The 18,618-nt window shown below is 54.5% G+C and overlaps 1 protein-coding gene across 7 annotated transcripts; it reads right to left on the bottom strand.

Annotated features, from left to right (window-relative positions):
- Window positions 1-430: 430 nt before the first annotated feature.
- NECTIN4 (nectin cell adhesion molecule 4) lies at window positions 431-17,802 on the bottom strand. Of its 7 annotated transcripts, none has more exons than XM_046683705.1 (10): window positions 17,436-17,508; window positions 9,299-9,453; window positions 8,505-8,864; window positions 6,082-6,372; window positions 4,982-5,102; window positions 3,868-4,016; window positions 3,484-3,643; window positions 2,999-3,074; window positions 2,537-2,611; window positions 431-2,191 (listed from the first exon to the last, which is right to left on the bottom strand). In XM_046683705.1, the coding sequence occupies exons 2-10, from the start codon at window positions 9,402-9,404 to the stop codon at window positions 1,967-1,969; spliced, it is 1,563 nt and encodes a 520-aa protein (XP_046539661.1). In that variant the 5' UTR covers window positions 9,405-9,453; window positions 17,436-17,508; the 3' UTR covers window positions 431-1,966. The 7 variants fall into 7 exon arrangements, with proteins under 7 accessions (XP_046539661.1, XP_046539662.1, XP_046539663.1 ...); XM_046683706.1 differs by having other exon boundaries at window positions 3,484-3,640; window positions 17,436-17,505; XM_046683711.1 differs by having other exon boundaries at window positions 2,090-2,191; window positions 2,470-2,611; window positions 17,436-17,519.
- Between the last annotated feature and the right edge of the window lie 816 nt (window positions 17,803-18,618).

Below are 18,618 nucleotides of genomic sequence, written 5' to 3'. Positions count from 1 at the left end.
TACGTGGCTTTGCTAAGCCTCAGTTTCCACACATGTGAAAATAAAGGGAGTGGATTAGATGATCTTTAAATCCTTCCAACCCTAACATTCTGTGGAACTCACTCAAGTTTCAGTTTGTCTGTAAAATGTGTGCACTGCTGTCTACCTCCCAGGCCTGTCGGGGGAGACTCCAATGCAGTGCGGGATTTAGAACACAGCACACAAAGGCACTGCCTATCCTGGAAGGGGCTCTTAGCTCCAGTGTCCTACCCAGAGACTCTCAGAGATGGCTGAAGGTCTTGTGGAGGCCATTTCTTCCCCATCGCTCTCCCAGCTGCAGGCATCCTAACTCCTCCCCTACCTGGGACCACAGGGAGGAAGATGCTGAGACAGAGAGTATAGGAGCTTGGGGCTTACACAGTTCAGGAGGCAAGACAGGAACCAGACAGAACAGGTTTTATCTGTTTATTTAAAAACAGAATATTTTATGTACAAATATGCACATATTTACACAAAATGTACATACTGGGATCCCAGATCTTCGGGTACCACATCCAAAGTCCTGGGCTGGCTGGGGAGTGGGAGATGGGAGTCTCTCCTTTGGTCCAGAAATCCAGCAGATTTCAGGCCACACAGGGTTTGGGGGCTAAATCTAGATATTCAGGCTGAGTGCATTTGGGTGGCCTGGCAAAAATGGACCTTATCCAACCCCAGTCCCCACCCAGAGAAACTGCCAGAAGAGCCCGAGTTAGTGACCCCGAGCCCCCTGGGGGAAAGGAGACATTCTTGCCCCCCACAGCTCTTTCACCTTGCCCCAACTCCCACCCTCCCTTGATCTATAATCACCACCCTCTCTCCCCTCCCCAACAACTGAACCAGGAGCCCTTGTCACCAAGTCCCAGCAACCCCCCAAGGGACCACAAACAACTGTGGATACAAGTAAGAAAAGAGATGAGGCTAGGGGAAGAGCTAAAGAGCCATGAGGGCCAAGGACCCGACCCTGTCCTCCAGTAGCCACTAACCCAGGGCTCGGGCCTCTAATTCAGACTCCACCAGCCTCAGGATCCCTCCCAAGAGGCTGCCTAGATTAAGATGCCTTCGAAGGAGCACCTTTCAGAAACACAAGAATTCACTCCCTGGAGTGGGGTGGAGCAAGATCTAGCTTTGCTGAATTCCTGTATAGTCTAGTCTCATTTTAAGCAATCCTGGTAACAACAGACATCCAGATAAACCAAAAGTTTGTTAAAAAGTCTTTTCTCTTATTAAAGAGTTTGGAGCAGTATTCCTTAAAGAAGCTCCCCTGGGAAGGTTTATTTACAGAAAATATATACATGCAGCAGGCCCAGAGGCCACCAGAGGGCAGAGGGCTTCTTCTGTAACAGTTCAAGCCTCTAGCCGACCCCTAAGGGGCCTGCTTCATGCTTGCCCCAACAGCTCCCAAGTGGTAGGAGCCCAGCTCCCCCACTCAGGAGGCCAGACTCCAGCTCCAGCTATGCCCGCACACCTGGATCTGGCCCCCAGTCTCTACCTCTCGCCTCCAACCTCTGCATCATTAATACTGCTCTGGGGTCTGAGGAAAACACCTGCGTTTACAGGTAAAGGTCACGCAGCCACACAACACACAAACCAAACCCCACAGCGTTTCCCACGCAGCCTCTGGAATCCTGTGGCTCACACACCAAGGTTTACTTGGACTCTTACACGACAACATGATGCACACCACGGGCACAGTCAGCCCTCCACGCACACACTTTTCAGTGAACACTCACAAATGTACACACAGTGACCTGGACACACGGTGGGAGGGACTCAACCAGTGGAGCCCTCCCGTCATCGAACAGAAGGGTTGGAGGAAAAGGTTGAGCAGTCGGTGGGGTAGGGAGCATCTTCCCCAAGAAATGGGGTGTTTAGGGAGGCCCCCAAGGTGAGCTGAAATCCCCCATATCAGCAGAAGGAGTCAGGCTCAGGGGAAGGAGGCAGGCCTGGGTCAGACCAGGTGCCCCCGCCCGTTGATGTAGATGCCATTGCCCGTGGGCTTGGCCCGCAGGGTCCCATTCTCCTGAACAAAATGGTTCATGGCCTGTTTGATGCCTTCATCCCGATCTTCCTCCTCCTCTGCCCGCCCAGAGCCTGGAGACAGCAGTTCAGTCTGTGTTTCAATCTCCCTCACTGTGGTCAGCGTGGAGTAACTGCGGCCCTCTGGCTCTTCACTCTGGAAACCAAGGACAGAGGGCAAGTCAGAAACAAAGGCAGGGCAGCCAGACATGGGGGGTGGGGCCGCTGGTTGGGGGATGGTGGGGTCAGAGGTCAGGCACAGCAGGGGTTAGGGTTGTCTCAGAGGCATAGGGGCTCAGAGATGGCGGGAAGGAAGGAGTGTTAGGCCTGGGGAAGGGGAGATGGGGACAAAGGCATAGCAGAGGCGCGGGGCTGGGCAGTCAGTGTGAGCCAGGGCTGAGGCGAGAGGGACTGGTGAAGGGGCTGCTGACGCACCACATCTGGGATCAGGAGAGGGGCCTGAGGAGAGTGGTGGGGACACCGGTGGGGCCGGGGGCCTCACCATCACAGAGCAGCTACTGTTGTCCTTGAGACTATCAGGGTGGCCCTCGGCTCTCAGCCCTACACTCTCCTCCGGCTGCAGGGCCCGGACATGGGGGAGGAGTCAGAACAGGGCTCCGCCTCCTCCCCTCAGCCTCTTCACCCCTGTCCTCCACCAGCCTCCTCCCTAATCACCTTTCCCCCAACCCGACAGGTCCACTCTTTCCTTGATATAAACATGTTCATTCCCCCACTCCCACCCCACCCTGAAATCAGTGCTGATAGGGGCTTCCCAGAGCAGCCCCCAGGCCAGTGCTGAAAGGGGCCTACCAGAGGAGTCCAGTAGACCCAAAGCATCTATGCCCCCCCAACTCTGCCCCCAGCCCAGCCCTAGCTATGAGTCAGCGGCCAGACTGGTGGAGTGTGTGCTCCTGCTCTGCAGAGGGGCCCTGGCCCCCTGAATGCACCCAACCTTGGCACACACCTGATTCCTGGGGTCCGCGTGATGAGAATGCAGCCTCCTGATGGAGTTCTCCCTGGTCAAGGTCAGCTCCTCCTCGCTGGGAAAGACACCCCCTTGTCAGGAGCTGAGGGTAGTAGTGGCCTCCCAAGGTGAACCCAGCCTGGCCCAGTCTATGTGAGATGGGACTGGAGGGTGTGGGTGCTGTCCCTGCAGTGCGAGTGAGTGGCTGCAGGTGGCGGTGTGGCTCCAGAGTGTGTGTGTGCCGAGTATGTGTACTTGGTGATACCCGGGCACGTGGATCTGACCTTCACTCAAGCAGTATGGTCCCCCTCCTTCAGCTGCGGTTCAAGCCCCAAGCTCCTTCTCACCTCCCGAAAGACTCTGCCCACCTCTGATCCATAAGCTCCCAGATGTCCGGCCACCCAGTGTTTTCTTGCTCCTGGGTCCTGGCCCACCTCCTCTGTTCCCAGCTTAGCTCTACCTGCCCAGGAGCGGCCAGTACTCACTATTTCTGGGTCATCTGCTGGGCCTTGCGCCGATGGTATCGGGACATGAGCACCACCACCACTACCAGAAGGCAGAACAGGAGCGCAGCAATCACTCCCACCACCACCACGGAGGCTGACACCAGGTCCACCTGCTTCCCTGGGGCATCCTGAGGGTCTGCTGAGACAGGCCAATGTCTGAGGTGGATGCCCAGATCCCTGACCCACCCCTAGACCCCACAGCCCCCCACAGTGTCCTCACAGACACATCCAAAACCATCCCCTCACCCTGACCCTCTGCAAAATACACGCAGTACCCACCCCCATAAACACTCTCCCAATTCGCTCTCTCTGTCTTGCTTCCTGTTGCTCCCACCAGGTCCCTGCCCCTGCCCCGGTGCTTACCAAGAACATTCACAGTGACCTGAGAATCCCTTGAAGAGAGCTCATTGCTGACGTGGCAGACGTAGACGCCACTGTGCTCAGGCGTCAGTGGGGGAAAGCCCAGAGTGTCCCCTTCCACTCGTACCCCACTGGGCAGAGGCCCGTCCAGCCTGGAGGACAGGGAAGCTGATGGGTGCCGGCTGGGGCGGACTGAGGCTGCCACCACCCAACGTGCCCAGGCAGCTCTCCACCGCCTTCCCCATGACGTCACCCGGAGCCACTGACTGTTCCCACGGTGCCCCTCCCTCCACTAGGCAGGTCTAGGCAGGGGCCCCTTCTCCCTACCGCCCAGCTTGACCCGGACACCCCCCACACACACCCAAGGAAGATCCACACGTGTGCCATCCCACATGCTCCCACAGGCATCACGTCATCCGGCACTGGGTACCAGGTACACGTGGTATAAAGTCCACACAACAGGACACTCCATTCCTATCTGGCTCAGATGTACTTGGAAAACGTGACTGCCTGCCCTGACAACTCTGATGTTGCGGCAGGGCACACGCACAGAGCCCCAGGCACAGGCCACATGCGTGGCTCATCTGCTCACATGTGAAAACATGCCTGTCATGGGCTCACACACATGTGCACCTTACCCCTCCCTGATTCCCTGGACATCTCAGACCCTGGAAAAAGGCCAAGGACTCCTTGAGGGAACTGGTGGAGGCGGGTGGGTGCTTCTGAGGTGCTGGCAACACTGCGGTGTTTATAAGGAGTGTTGGTTTAACAGCAGTTATAGTCAGCTGTAACCTTTTGTCTTGTGCACTTTAGGCACTTGCACAAATATATAAAATATTATTTAAATACTGTATGATATTTCATAATTTAAAAATTAGAGGAAAAAAAGCCACGGACTTATTAGCTTATTCCCTACCAATGACTATGTGTCCTAGACTCTGGTACAAGCCAAGAATAATATGTGGTGACCAGGCATATTCTTGTATTGGTCTGAACAGGTGCCCCAATTTATGTGGGGTTCAGAATATATTGTCCCAGCCCATAATGAGTCCATGCTGGCCCAAGGGGGGAGGACGCTGCTCCCAAGGTAGGCCCTCCCCCAGGCCCGGGCCCTTACCGTGTCCAGTTGTATGAGGGTGGAGGCTGCCCTTCACTCAGGCACTTGAGCATAGCTCCTTCCCTGCCAACCTGCCACAGCTTTTGGTCCTCAAGGCCCCTCACAGAGGCCTCAGCCAGGACTGGAATGGAAGGTGGGAGGAGAAAGAATGGAAATGATGCCTTTGATCATGCTGTTCCTCAAAGGGCCCCCGCCCCATGCCCCACCCTGCCTGGAGTAACCTCCCCCTGCCCATCTCCATCCTACTCATCCGCTGCCAAACTTGGCCCGGCCCCACCTGGCTGATGGTTCCCTCCCCTCTCTAAACTCAGAGAGTCCTTAATGGTTCACCTGTGCAATGAGCCTATCAGTCCCTCGGCATAGCGATGTGTGACACTTTTTCTGAATCCCTTGTGTTCCTAGCTTAGTGCTAGTCACAGAGCAGGTGCACAGTAAATGCTCCCAGATTCTTCAAAAGCTTAAGAGTCCTACTATTTCATTCGCTTCTTTATGATTTGTTGAGGACCTACTTTGCGCCAAATGCTGGGTTAGCATGAGTAGAAAACAGTCCTATTTCCCCAGAGGTTCAAAAGTCTAACGCTAGGAAAACAGTATCTACTGTTTACTGAGCACCTTCTATGCACTAAGCACTGTGCAAGATGCTTTGCATTCATGGTTTCTAATTCCCATCAGAACCCTGGAAAGTTGGTATAATTATCCTCATTCTGCTGATGAAGAAAATGAAGCCTAATGAGTTGAATAACAGCTGGTAAATAGCAGTAGGTCTTGTCTCAAGTTTATCTGTCTCCAAATCCTAAACCGTATATTTTACAAAGCGCTTTGAATTCCATGTTTATATTTGATTCTCCCAACAACCCTGTGAAGCAGGACAATCTCCACTGTAAAGAGGAGGACACTGAAGGTCAGAGAGGTCTAAGTGATTTGCCAAGGTCATCTGGGATGAGCTCCCAGTCTTCTACCTTTGGACTAGTGCTCTTTCAGCCACACAAGGTGGCCTCCAGCACCCAGGCTGGCCAGCTGGTGTAGCTCAGGGTCTCTTGGCATCTCACCAATCCTCTCAGAGCCCATGCGGGCTCCCTACCCAAGATCCAAGTACTCACAGGCCACTTGGAGGATGTGGGTGATCCTTTGGTCCTGGAGCAGGCCAGGGTGAGACACCACGCAGGTAAGTGGCTGCCCATTCATGCTGCGGCTTGGTACCAGATGGAACTCTGAAGTGACAGCAGCTGAGCGGGAATGTGTAAAGGAGCGGCTGGATGTTGTGCCCTTGACCTCTGTGTCCCAGGTCACGTTGGGGGCCGGGCTGCCTTCTGCTGTGCAGGAGGCTGCCAGTGTCAGGCCCTGGCCCTCTTCTAGTGCTGGACCAGGATTCAGTGAGGGCAGGGGAGGCACTGCAGATCGGGGGAGGCAGGGGTCACAGTCTGCACAACCCCTGTCAGGAGGCCCCACCCTGTCCCAGTTCAGTCTTGCACAAGTGCAAAATTTCAGGCCCCTTTTTCTTCTCTTATTTCACCAACAAAGATACCAGATGAGTGGGAGAATAGAATTTCAGCTGACTTTATACCTTTCTCCATTGTTCTAATTCTTTTTTTTTTTTTTTTGAGGAAAATTGGCCGTGAGCTAACATCTGCCACCAATCCTCCTCTTTTTTGCTGAGGAAGACTGGCCCTGAGCTAACATCCGTGCCCATCTTCCTCTACTTTATGTGTGGGACACCTACCACAGCATGGCTTGCCAAGCAGTGCCATGTCCACACCCGGGATCCAAACTGGCGAACCCCAGGCTGCTGAAGCAGAACGTGTGCACTTAATCGCTGTGCCACCAGGCTGGCCCCCATTGTTTGAATTATTTACAATGAGCATGGGTCATTTTTTAAAAACAACTTGTCTCCTTTATTAATACATGAATTCCTTATTTTATTTATTTTATTTTGTGTATGTGTGTGACGAAGATTGGCCCTGAGCTAACATCTGTTGCCAGTCCTCCTCTTTTTGCTTGAGGAAGATTGTTGCTGAGCTAACATCTCTGCCAGTCTTCCTCTATTTTATGTGGGATGCCACCACAGTGTGGCTTGATGTGTCTGTGCCCAGGATCCAAACCTGCGAACTCTCGGCCGCTAAAGTGGAACGCACAAACTTAACCACTACGCCACCAGTCTGGCCCCAGCATGGGTCATTTTTTAATAAATATAATGAATTTTTTTAATTAAAAAACTAACCAGATATCTATATAAGCTGTATATATATATTTTTTTACTATATATTTATTATATAGTATATGTAATTACTATACAATGGTAATTAAAAAAACAGATATGTATATAATGATAATAGCCACCATTTATTAAGCACTTACTATGTGCCAAGTATTATGCTAAGCACTTTAAAACGTTATCTCATTTAATCCTGTCAACAAACCAGTGAGGTGCATATTATTATCCCTGTTCTACAGCTAGGGAAACTGAAGCTCAGGGAGGTTAGACGATTCGTCTTGGGTCATCAGCGACTAGATTCACACTCAGGTTTTTCTACTCCAAGGCTGGTGTTACTGACTTCCATGTGGATAAAGGGAAACTACAAAGGTCTTTATTATTATCTTTATAGCATTAACAGCCCCAGTACAGAATGGAAAAGACTTAACTTGACCATAGATTGAGGGCAGCCATTGACCACGGGTGCCCACAATGCAAAGTGGTGGTTTAAAAAATGACTGTGGTCTCTAACCACATTCACTGAAGGTGCGGATCAAAGAAGGCATTAGCCCCACTGGTCAGGCACAGCTACACTGAGCATGGCTGGACCTGCGTGTCCACATCAAGGCCCCGCATTTTAAGACCATGGAGCCTGGGATGGCGAGGGAGGCTCCGAATGAGCGTCTTTGGCAGATCTGCTGCAGAAAACCAGTAGTTCCGCTCAGAGAAGAGATTTGGGTGGGGCCTGACAAAGGTCCTCAGCTCTTTGAAAGACTGTTGTGGGACAGTCACTGTAGACTGGAGTCATGTAGGAGGGCCTTATGCACGAGTTGGGTAGGATCAGGAGAGGAAAAGATCCAGAAAGGCATTCCAGGTGAGGACCAAGGTGGGCACAGGCCAGGGTGGAAGTGGAGAGGCTGGCTGGCTCAGGAAGCATATGGAGCAATAGGGCACAGGCTCATTCTCTCTTGGCTGTTCCCTATTGCTCCAGAGGGCAAAAGTAAGCAAGAGGGAGATTTCAGGTCAACGGAAGGAAGAACTTCCTAATAAATGGATTCTTCCCAAGGCTGACCAAGTTGTATCAGCTGTTGGGGTCACTTGGAGAGAATTTCTGGATAGGGTGGGAGGATGGGCTGATGAGGCTCCCTCATCCCTACAGGACCACACCTCCTGTTCCGGTTCTGCCTCTGCCCCACCCATCTCTGCAGTCCCCGTGTCCGCATGCTCCTGCCTCCAGCTTCTGCCCTCTGACATCCAGGGCCTGAGGTCCTGGTGCCTCCGCACACACGCAGTACCCTGTCCCCCGCACCGTGCGCAGCCGACCCCACTTACCCAGCACGCGGAGCCGCAGCCGAGCCTGGAAGCTGCCAGCAGGGAAGGTGCTGACGCGGCACTCGTACTCGCCCTCATCGGCCTGCACAGCGTTGCGAAGGAGCACGGAGCCGTCCAGGGGGTTCCGTGGGGGTGGCGGCTGTTCCACGCGGCCCTCGTAGGCCGAGCTCACGTGCAGCCCGTACTTGGAGTGCAGTAGCGCCAGCTCCCGGGCGCCCTCGCCCGCATCCACCCGAGCCCACGCCACCTGCCCCACCTGCTCGTCGGGGTCCCCTCGGTAGAAGCAGGGCAGCTTTGCGTCCTGGCCCAGCACCACGGTCACCAGGTCCGAGGTCTCCAGCTCGCCCGCCAGGCACCTCCCTGCAGGGGGCAGACAGAAGCAGCCAGGATTAGGGCCAGAGCCAGGGGAACATTTATTCATAATGATAATGATAGCAAAGGCAGGCGGAACTCCTGGACATTTTATGCTTGCAAAGCGCGTTCAGCCCATTACCTCATTAGATCCACAAAGCATTCCCAAGAGGTGGACGTTATCATCGCCATTTAACAGATGAGGAAACTGAGACCCAAAGAGAGGAAGTCACTTTCCTAAGGCCACACAGAAGATACATGGAAGAGTCACACCCTCTCCCAGCCCAGGATTGTATCCTGAGCAATTGCAAGATGGGCAGCTATAACAGGAGGAGAGGCCCAGCCTCTGCCCTCAGGGAGCTCACAGTCTTCTCAGGAAAGTGGATTTTATGCGCACAGACAGGAAAAGGCACCGACAAACTTTCACAGAAGGCTCAACCTACCAAGAGGGTAAAAGTGAATGCTTTCAGGAAGTGTGGCCAGGAGCCAAGGCAAGGGTCGAGAACAGTTGGTGTCTAGGATGTGGCACGTAGTGTGGGAAAGGTCCATCCCAGTAGGCCCTTCAAAACATTCTTTTCATGGCTTGAAGATGAGAGACCTGGATTCCCAGAGAGAAGAAGGTATTCTATGTGGGAGGAATGGCACGAATCAAGGCTCAGAGGCAGGAATGAGCAAGTCACTAAAGACAGAAAGGCCCCAGGTCAGAGGCCCAGAGAGATGAGGTCAGGGCAGACCCACAGCAACAGGGTCAGGACAGTGAGCCAGAATCAGAGGACCAGAGATGGGGACCAGCGACAAAAGGCTAGCGTTTTTTTCTGCATTGACGAGGAACAGTATGAAGCACTCAGGGGTATCTATCATGTAACTTTATCTGCAAAGAAGGATCCATTTCCTGCCCTCATGGAACCTGAGATCTGTTCAGGAAGAAGAGATACACATGGAGACAGATATGGAAACGTGTGTGATGGTTTCTGATTTAGGGCTCAGTGGTGTGCTGCAGGCCAGATGTGGGATGGGACAGTCACTGTGGACCCGAGTCATATGGGAGGGCCTCATGCACGAATTGGGTAGGATCAGGAGGAGGAGAGACCTGGAAAGGGATGCCAGGTGAGGGACCAACGTGGGCAAATCCCAAGAGGATGGAGAGGCTGGCTGGCTTAGGAAGCAGAGAGGAGAGGACACAACTAAGGCAGGGAGTATGTGTTGAGCAGGAGTGGACAGGGTTGGGACTAAATCACCCAGGACCTTCCTCACTAGGCAAAGGAAATCAGAGTTGGTCCAGGGGAAATGGCGAGTCAGTAAAGTGTGAGGCCAGTGGTGATGTGCCCTCCGACTAGAAAGTAGGAAGACTGAAGACAGGAGACTCACCAGGGACCTGCAGCTGCTGCCCTGTGTGGTGCCACCAGGGCGCGAAGGAGGGGACACTTCCTGGGAGAAACTTGTTAGGATTTGACCACAGACCAGAAAGAGAGATAAGGAGAGGAAAGACTCAAAGACAGCTCATAATGAGGGAGGCAGAGCCTGGGGAAACTCATGGTTGGGAAGAAATAAATTTGGAGTTGTGGAATAAACCATGTGAACTGTAGGGCTAGGGGCTGGGGACTAGGGGTAGGCTCTCTGGGATACAAGAGCTCCTTGCCTTGGAATGTGTATCCAGCAACTCCCAAAAGTTCACAGCCCCTGCCTCTGGACAGCACTTCGCACACCTGCTGTCCCTCACCTTGCTCACACTGTGCCCTTGCCTGGAACGCCCTCCGCCCTGTGTCTGGGAGCTCCTACTCATCACTGTCTGGATAACTCCTACTCATCCTTTAAGATTCCGCTTAGACATCACTTCCTCCTGGAGTCCTCCCTCCTCCCTGCCCCACCTCAGGCAGGGTTATGTGCCCTTCCTCTGTTTCCCCCAGCACCCTGCTTTTACCCCATCATAGTACTTGCTCCCAAAGATTATATTCGCTGTTTTCTTGTCTGCCTCTCCCACCAGCCCGAGCTCTTCAAGAGTAGAAACTGGGTCTCATATGGCATGTGGAAACATGGTTTCTGATTTAGTGCTCAGTGGCATGTGGTCTGCATTCCTGGCACACCACTGGTGCTCAATTAATATTTATTGACTGACTTACTGAATGAATGAGAGATGGGCAGAAGAAGGAAAGGGTGGAACGAGGAAGAATGAGAAGTCTCTGGTTGGGCTGGGCAGGAATGGGTCGGCATGGCAACCTTGGGGTGGAGGCAGGATATGCTGGCTAGCTGAGTTCACTGCCAAAGGGTGCACCTCCAGACTGGACATAGGGAGAAAGAAGGGGATGGAGCAGGGCAGGCATGGAGGGAGAAAGTGAAGCCCTGCTAGAGTGGACCAGAGGGTTCCAGCGAGGCAGGGCATGAGGCAGAGGAAGAGGGTCCTGTGGCCCTGCTAGCAGGGGCAGAGGGACGGAGGATGCTGTTGGGAGCTGGGAGGGCCTGATCAGGACGGGACAGACTTGCAGGGCCAGATACCAGGGCCCTGACCTGCCGAGGCTGGTGTTGGTCCCACCCAGCCCAGCCTGGGAGTCCAGCTAACCACCTCACCCCTCCCAGGCACCTCCTCCCAGCCCCAGAGGGAGCAGGGTTGCCAAGAAGGGCTGGAGGTGGGCTTGAGATAGAGGTTTCCCAGCACATCCTCTGCTTCCAATGCCGGTGTCTGTGCAGGCCACAGAGATCCTAAGCCCTGCTCCACTGGGACACTCAAACCTTTCTAAAGACTATTTCTGGGACAATGTCAGATGGCATATTTTCCATCCCCATCCCTACACTTGCCAACCATCTGCCCTGTCCCTACCACTAATTGCCCATATTTCCCCAAAAAAATACCTTCTTAGGGCACAATAGGCATTGACCACCGAGCGCATGCCTGAGTCCCAATCCTTCATGGCCCTACCTGTGAGTCCCAGATCCCCACAACCAAGCAACAAGCCCAAGCTTTGCAGGATGAGGAACCCAGTAAAACAGGAAAGTCCCTTCTGGAGCTCCCGCACAGCCCCTAGTGTCCTAAATCCACTATTTAATCATGGGAGCATCTCAGCTTGGGGCAACACCCTTCTCCAGTTCGAACACACACACACACACACACACAGAGGCTGCAAGACAAGGAAAAGTGAAAGAGAACTCAGGCTCTAGAATCCCTGTCTTCAGGTAAATGGACCCAGAAGCCCAGACCAGGGCAGGCCAGGACTGCCTCCTCCTTCTCTCCCCCACCCAGTGCCCGCCTGGCGTCAGCATGGTGATGTCACCAAAGCAAAGGAGACACACTGCCTTGCCTGGTGAGGTCACCCTGCGGGCATGTAGTGGCCAGGCCAGGCCAAGCCCACAGACCCTCCTGCTGCAAATTGTTTGCTGAGGCTGGTGGACTCTGCTGGCTGGGCACTCCTGCCTCTGACCCTCCCCACCCTCCTCCCGGGAGCACCAGGACGCTGGTCAGGAGCCTTGGTGATTCAGCAGCTGCTGCACAGCGGCAGGCCTAGCCACAGCCGCCACCAGCCACCACCTTGCGCAAGGGAGAGAACAGGCCCAACTGGCCGGACGGGATCCCTGCCCTCGGCCTCCCCCACCCCTGGCCAGGCCCCCACGGGCCTCTTTGGGGCCCTGCCTTCTGTGTACCCCGCCCGCTCCCAGACAGGCCCTCCATTCCTGGCTTGGGCTGCTCCCCACATTGTGCCTGGGTCTCAGCTTTCCTATCTATGGGACGCCTGGCCTCTGATCAGGAGGGGAAACTGAGGCTGGCAGCTGCAGATAACGCATGTCTGGGGAAGGAGGCTTTTCTTTATCAGGGGCCTTTTTCTGTCAGCATCCCCTGCTGGTGCATATAGGAGTACATTAAGGGGTCCTAGAGCTGGGTCTGTGAGGAAAAGGAAAGGAGCAGATGTGATTCTTTTGTTTCTGAATGTGTATCTTTGGGCTACGGCCTGACTCAGTGCTGGTTCACGTGCATGTGAGGCTGTCTTCTTGCATGAACTTGGGGATGTTTGGCACATATCTGTGTTTATGCCTTTTCTTCAGGAGAGTATGTGTCCTTGTCTGTGTCCGGAGAGAAGAGCTGTGGAATGGTGTGTGTGAACATGTGTGCACACCCCATTCCATGTGCATCTCACACATCTGTACACATGGCATGCATTCCTGTCCTGCGGAACTCTGCACACATAGTAAATATTTTGATGTCGGTTTCTCTTGGCTTCCGCATGTCTGTCTGTCCCAGGCACCCTTGGTCAGTGGTGTGTGGCTCTGCGCCTTTGCTTCTGCGCCTGGAGTATCGCCCAGGCACCCCTCCCCACCTCACCCTGAGACTTGAGGGCAGATTCATCTCAGGTGGAGGGACCCAAAGATGAGGTCACTGTTCCTCCAGGTGATGGGAAATTGCCATCAAGGGCTCCCCAACAGAACAAAACAAAAACTCTCTCTACCCTTGCTCCTCAGGTTCCTACTAGAAGGACTCCCACCCTTCTCACTCCCTCAGCCACTCCCCTGGGCCCCCCAGCACCTCTGGCCCCCCAAGGAGGCCTTTCCCTGGGAATCTCTGTCAGCCACCACCAGAAAAACCAGCTCTAGCTCCAGGCCTGGGGTAAGGGTTGTCTGGTGTGGGTTTGGTGGGAAGGGGGGGGATCCTGCCTGGGGCTAGGGGGAGGGGTCCTGTCTAGGGTCTCATTCTCCTTTGTTAACTCTTACCTCCCCTCACCCCACAGCAGCAGCCTCTGCCAGAGAGAGCTGGAATATGTGGGTGAGTCTGGGACAAGAAAGGACCTGGGAGGGGAGCCCTGAAGCCCCCCATTCAAGACAAGTGACATAAACAACCCAGCAAGCCCTTTTCCTTCTACCCTTCCCCCCATAACCTTGGCCTTGGACTGCCAAGGAACTTTGAAAACTAGGAGATTCTCCCTCTGCCTTCATCCACCTCCCTCACTTATCCCCCATTGTCCTAAGCCCCCCAGCTTAGTGAGAGCTTCCCAACCCGGGCAAAGCGCCCACCCACAGATTAGCGTCTGGGGTGGGGGGGCCACACCAATCACAAAGAGAGATGAGAACAATGGGGGAGGACAGGCCTTAAGGCAGCCCCGGCTCTGGCCCAGACACAGCTCCCAGCACAGATAAGTCCCCTAAACCCCCCCGGAGCCAGAGTCTGAGCCCTGCTAAGTCACCACAACAGCCACACAGTGGGTGGGAGACCCAGAATTCTGCTTCTCCCAAACTCCTGAGATCCTAGCCTCCACCCCCACCCCAAATCCTACCAGCTAACCCCCGTCAAGTGTGGCCAGATCAGCCCCACCCCAAATCACAGCCTCAACCCAGCTCTCAGGACACACAAGTTTTAAAGGCAAGAGCGGAGGAGGGTAGCCAGAAAAGTATGGGAAAAGCTCCTGAGGCCAGGGGCTCTCAGTCCCAGTGGAGTGATCCCAACCACCTCCTTCACTGCCCTCTTTCTGGAGGCTTGGTGGCTGGCCCCCAGCTCTGAACTTGACCTTTGCATTGTAGATTCTGTTCCAGATCCAGCCCCTAGGCTTCTCTACTCCCTTCCCTCCTGACTCAGCTCCCCACCCCACTCCCATTGCTTCTCTCTGCCTAGACTTCCGTCAGCACAAGGGCAAGTTTTGGAGGCCAGAAAGCCCAGGCATTCCTTCCTCACCAGGCTCGCTCGGCCTGGTGGCTGGCCCCCTTCACTCTGCCTGGAGGACCCCAGGATCCTGAGACTGTGGTCTAGAGGCCGGGGCCGTGGACCCTGCTGTGAGCTCCTCAATGCAGTGGCTGTGGCTGGGGTCCCCTTAGCCCAGCCCCTTGAAACACTGGGGTGGGACCAGGGTCACTAGGGCCACAGGGCTTCCCTGGGATTCCCTAGGTCTCCCCACCTTGGAGGGGGAAGTAGCCTCACTTTCTGGCTTCCCTGGGTTTGGGTAGGTCCTACAGGAAAGAGCCTGTCCCCCTCTGTAAATAGAAGTAGAAAAGCAGGGATGGGGCCCCTCCCTTTCTAGGAAACTAACCTTGCAGGAAAGCTGATCCTAACCCTCAGAGGACAGACCTCAGAATTCAGAGAACCCCTCACCCTACTCTCCTGCAGGGCCCAGCTGGGCCCAGACAAAGAGCTAGGAACTAGGATTCTATTGGAGGGGTATCTGTAGATTTGGGCCCATCAGCCCCAGGGCAGGAGATGGGGGAGGCAGAAGGGAGGGGACCTCACCCGGAAACTCATCCCATTAAAGACAGACAAAGAGCTGTGGTGTCAAGGCGCCTCCCAAGCCTGGGCTCCTCTCCCTGTCAGGGGTGGGGCAGGGCCCTCGGGCTCAGAGCTCTAATGGCCCAGGAGTAGGGGGGTTGGGGGGGGCACTAATTTGCAGTAGGGCAGGGACAGAAGGAAAGCTAACCCACTTAGAGATGGGGCCAGGACCTTTCCCCCTTCTATCACCACACCCAGACTACTTCTTCCAGCACCTAGCACCCCCCTTCAGTCAAGGGATGGACAGTCACACAGCCATAGAATCTCAGAGCAGGAAGGCTCAAAGACATCACCTGGCCCTACTTCTTGGTCTACTGAAGTCTAGTCTCTTAGTTGTCCAAGGTCACCTAGCAAATTAATAGCAGAAATGTGGCCAGAACTCTAGACTCCTGACTTTCCAGTCCAAGATATTTTCAGAGACAAGAAACACTCCAGCTTCCTGGGGGCCATTGAGGAGATGTCTACACACAGAGGAACCAGAATGGGGGTGGCAGTGGAGGTGGGCCCATCTTATCCTCGGGCTGAGAACCTGGGGCTGACTTCCAGCCCTCAGAACACCCTCCAGAACTGTGCAGGTTATAGCAGCAGTGGCAGCAGCAAGGTGGCTCACTGGGCACAAGTTCCCAGGGCAAACCTGAAGCCAGGCTGCCTCCCTTGCCACAACACCTGTCCATTGGGCATTGGGCAATTTCGGGGTACGCCCTAATTGGAAGGGGTCTCCTCTCTCCTTCCCTGGGCTTCCCTTAGAAAGAATAGCTTTGTGTTATGGAAAAAGAAGGCAGGGACCATGTCCTGTTCATCACTGCGTCTCCAGCATCTAGTGCCTTGGCTGTACCCAGTGTACACTCAGATGTACTATCCTTTAACGAACTAGGAGTTGGAAAATCAAGACACTAACCCGGTTGTGTTTCTAACACTGAGTAATCTTGAGATCTCACTATCTATTTCTCTCAGTTTTCCCATCTGTAAAATGAGGGAGTTGGAGCGGTGATCTCTTTGATCCCTTCCAAGTCCTGAGACATCATGGCTCCATTCTTTAGGTGTGGGTAGATCCTACAGGAAAGTGACTGCAGAGTTCCCTGGCCCAGCAACCAGGCTCCACCCTCTTGGCCTGAGCAAGCAAGAAGGGTTGTCTGGAAGATGGGAACTAAGATGAGGGTGGGGAGGACAGGGGGATGGCAAGGGTTAGAGCTTACTGTCCTGTGATTGGAGGCTGGGCCAACGACCCTTCCATTATAAGATCAGAGCGAGAGCAGCCCCCACTCATGCACACACCTGGGCCTTGCTCTCCTCCTGACAGCTTCAGCTGGGGATGAGGTTGGGGGAAGTCACTTCTGGGCCCCGCTGGACAACTGAGGCTCCCTTGCTATTGCTCCTGGGACTGGAATCAAACTGTCCTGTCCAGATAGGGCTCTGTCTTTCCAAGGAGAAAGATTTCCCACCTATTACTCTGGAAACAGCCTATGGAATCCCACTGTGGTCTCATTGTGCGCACACACCCTTATACACACACAGACACACACATACATATTCTCTCCCCAACTGTGCAGATGATAAATTCCTATTATTTATATCTGCTATTTATACATTAGATAGGCGTAATATAAGGCATTTAGTTGAGAAAATGGAAGGACAGGTGGTAAACAAAAGGGAACCACACCCTACCTAGAAGGTACCCTACCCTAGACTCCCGCTCACCTAAGTAACTACCTCATTCCCACTCTTGCATCTAATAGTGTGCCCAGCAAAGAGAGGGGCCAGAGTGAGAGGGGCTTCCAGCTCCCTGATGGTCCCTCAACAGGTGCTCCAGTCCTGGTACTCCAAGGCGTCATGGAGGGAGGAGAAGGAGACAGAAATTCTGTGTCCACTCTCTGGGCACCAAGATTCCTACACCTTGATGACTGCTGAAACCAGCTCAGCCCCTGAGTCAGCCTCAGCTGCAGTCAGCAGTTCTGGAGCCCAGGGAGTAGGTGAAGGAGCCTCCAGGTATGAAAGGGTCCCCACCAGTTCCACCTCCCTGCCCACCTGCACTGGGTCACCATCTCTCGTCCCCCAGAGGCAGCTCCAGCCAGGGCAAGGCTCTGGCAGAGGTAGTCATGGACCCCAGACATAGTGACCTGGCCTGGGGCTGGAAGGGGACATGAAGGGGAAGAGCTATGCTGGCTCTTCTGGGGCACTGCTGGCAGCTGGGAGTGGGAGAGAGAGATTGGTTCTTCAGTCCAGACTCAAAGGAAAGAGAATGTGTATGCGTGCGCGTGCGCGTGTGCGTGTGTATGTGTCTGTGTGTGTGTTTGTGCCGGCTTGGGCTCAGAAGTAAGGGGCCTGATTGTTCAGGCCAGTCCTACCTGTAAATGATGCCAGGAGCAGCAGCAGCAGCCAGGCCTCAGGCCCCCACATCTCGGCTCCCAGGGACAGGGGCATTGGTCGAAAGGCAGAGCTGCCCAGTGTTTCTGAAGTTCCACCGAGTTCTCCCTGGGAGCCGGCTCTAGAGCTGGATAGGGCACCGACCCAGAAGGCAGGAAGTCACAGAGTCCTCAGGCACCGACGCACCTGTCTATCCCACTGGGGTCTCCACTAGGGGACCCGGCCCCGTTCTGCCCACTCAGCTGTAGCTACCCCCAAGAAACTGTGATTGGGAGCTCCGAGCTCCCCCAGAGCTGCTTCCCACGCCGTGGCCAACAACGACGGCAGAAACCTGGGAACCTGCTCAGCAGGTCAGAACAGGTGCGTCTCCGGGGGCTGGGCCTGGCACAGAGACTCAGCAGCCGCCGCCCCCACGGCCTGGGCTAGCTAATGGGCGCCAGGGAGGGAGGGAAGGAGGGAAGGACCTGGGGGGGGCGGGGTGGGATCTCATCGTCAGCTCCAGGCTTTACCTGGCAGTGTGAGGAAGGGGCTGTGAAGGGAGAGGCAAGGTGGGAGGGGTGGGGGTGCAGGGTAAGAGAAGGCCCGGGGTGGTTCAAAGAGGGAGGCACCAGGCCAGGAGGAACAGGGGCAAGGCCTTTGTGGGTGGAAAAGAACCCAAGCATCCCACATCCCAGCCAGCCTTGTTGCCCCTCCAAGGCCTTGTTCCCCAATCTCCTGGACGGCTCAGCTTTGGAACCATAGAGTCAGAGAAGACCAGAAGTGAGAACAGTGCTGGCTCATATACCTCATCCTTCGGATGAGAAAACAGGCTCAGCGAGGGGAAGGGGCTTACTGGAGGACACACAACTTAGGTAGTATCACGGTTTGCTCAGACACCTCTATCCTTGAGGAACTAGCCTTGAGGCTAGTTCAAAGACCCCTGAGAAAGAGCTTAAGTGACCCCCTGGACCCCAGCCATACATAGGAAGCCAAGGGATTGACCAAGGAATTAGCCCTATAGATTCCTGGCCTCCCTGGCAGGGCCCTCTCTCAGCGTCAGCACCTTCTCGTTACCTGACCAGGAGTCCCGAACGTGCATCAGCACTACTTGAGTGGAAAGGGGTTCCTTTCCACCACCTCCACAGTCATTTTACTGATTTATCCATGGTCCTGGAGCAAGACCAT

Source organism: Equus quagga, chromosome 13, assembly GCF_021613505.1.
Source record: "Equus quagga isolate Etosha38 chromosome 13, UCLA_HA_Equagga_1.0, whole genome shotgun sequence".
Taxonomy (NCBI): Eukaryota; Metazoa; Chordata; class Mammalia; order Perissodactyla; family Equidae; genus Equus; species Equus quagga.
Note: the sequence above shows the minus strand (reverse complement) of the source record. Positions and strands in the feature narration are given on the sequence as shown.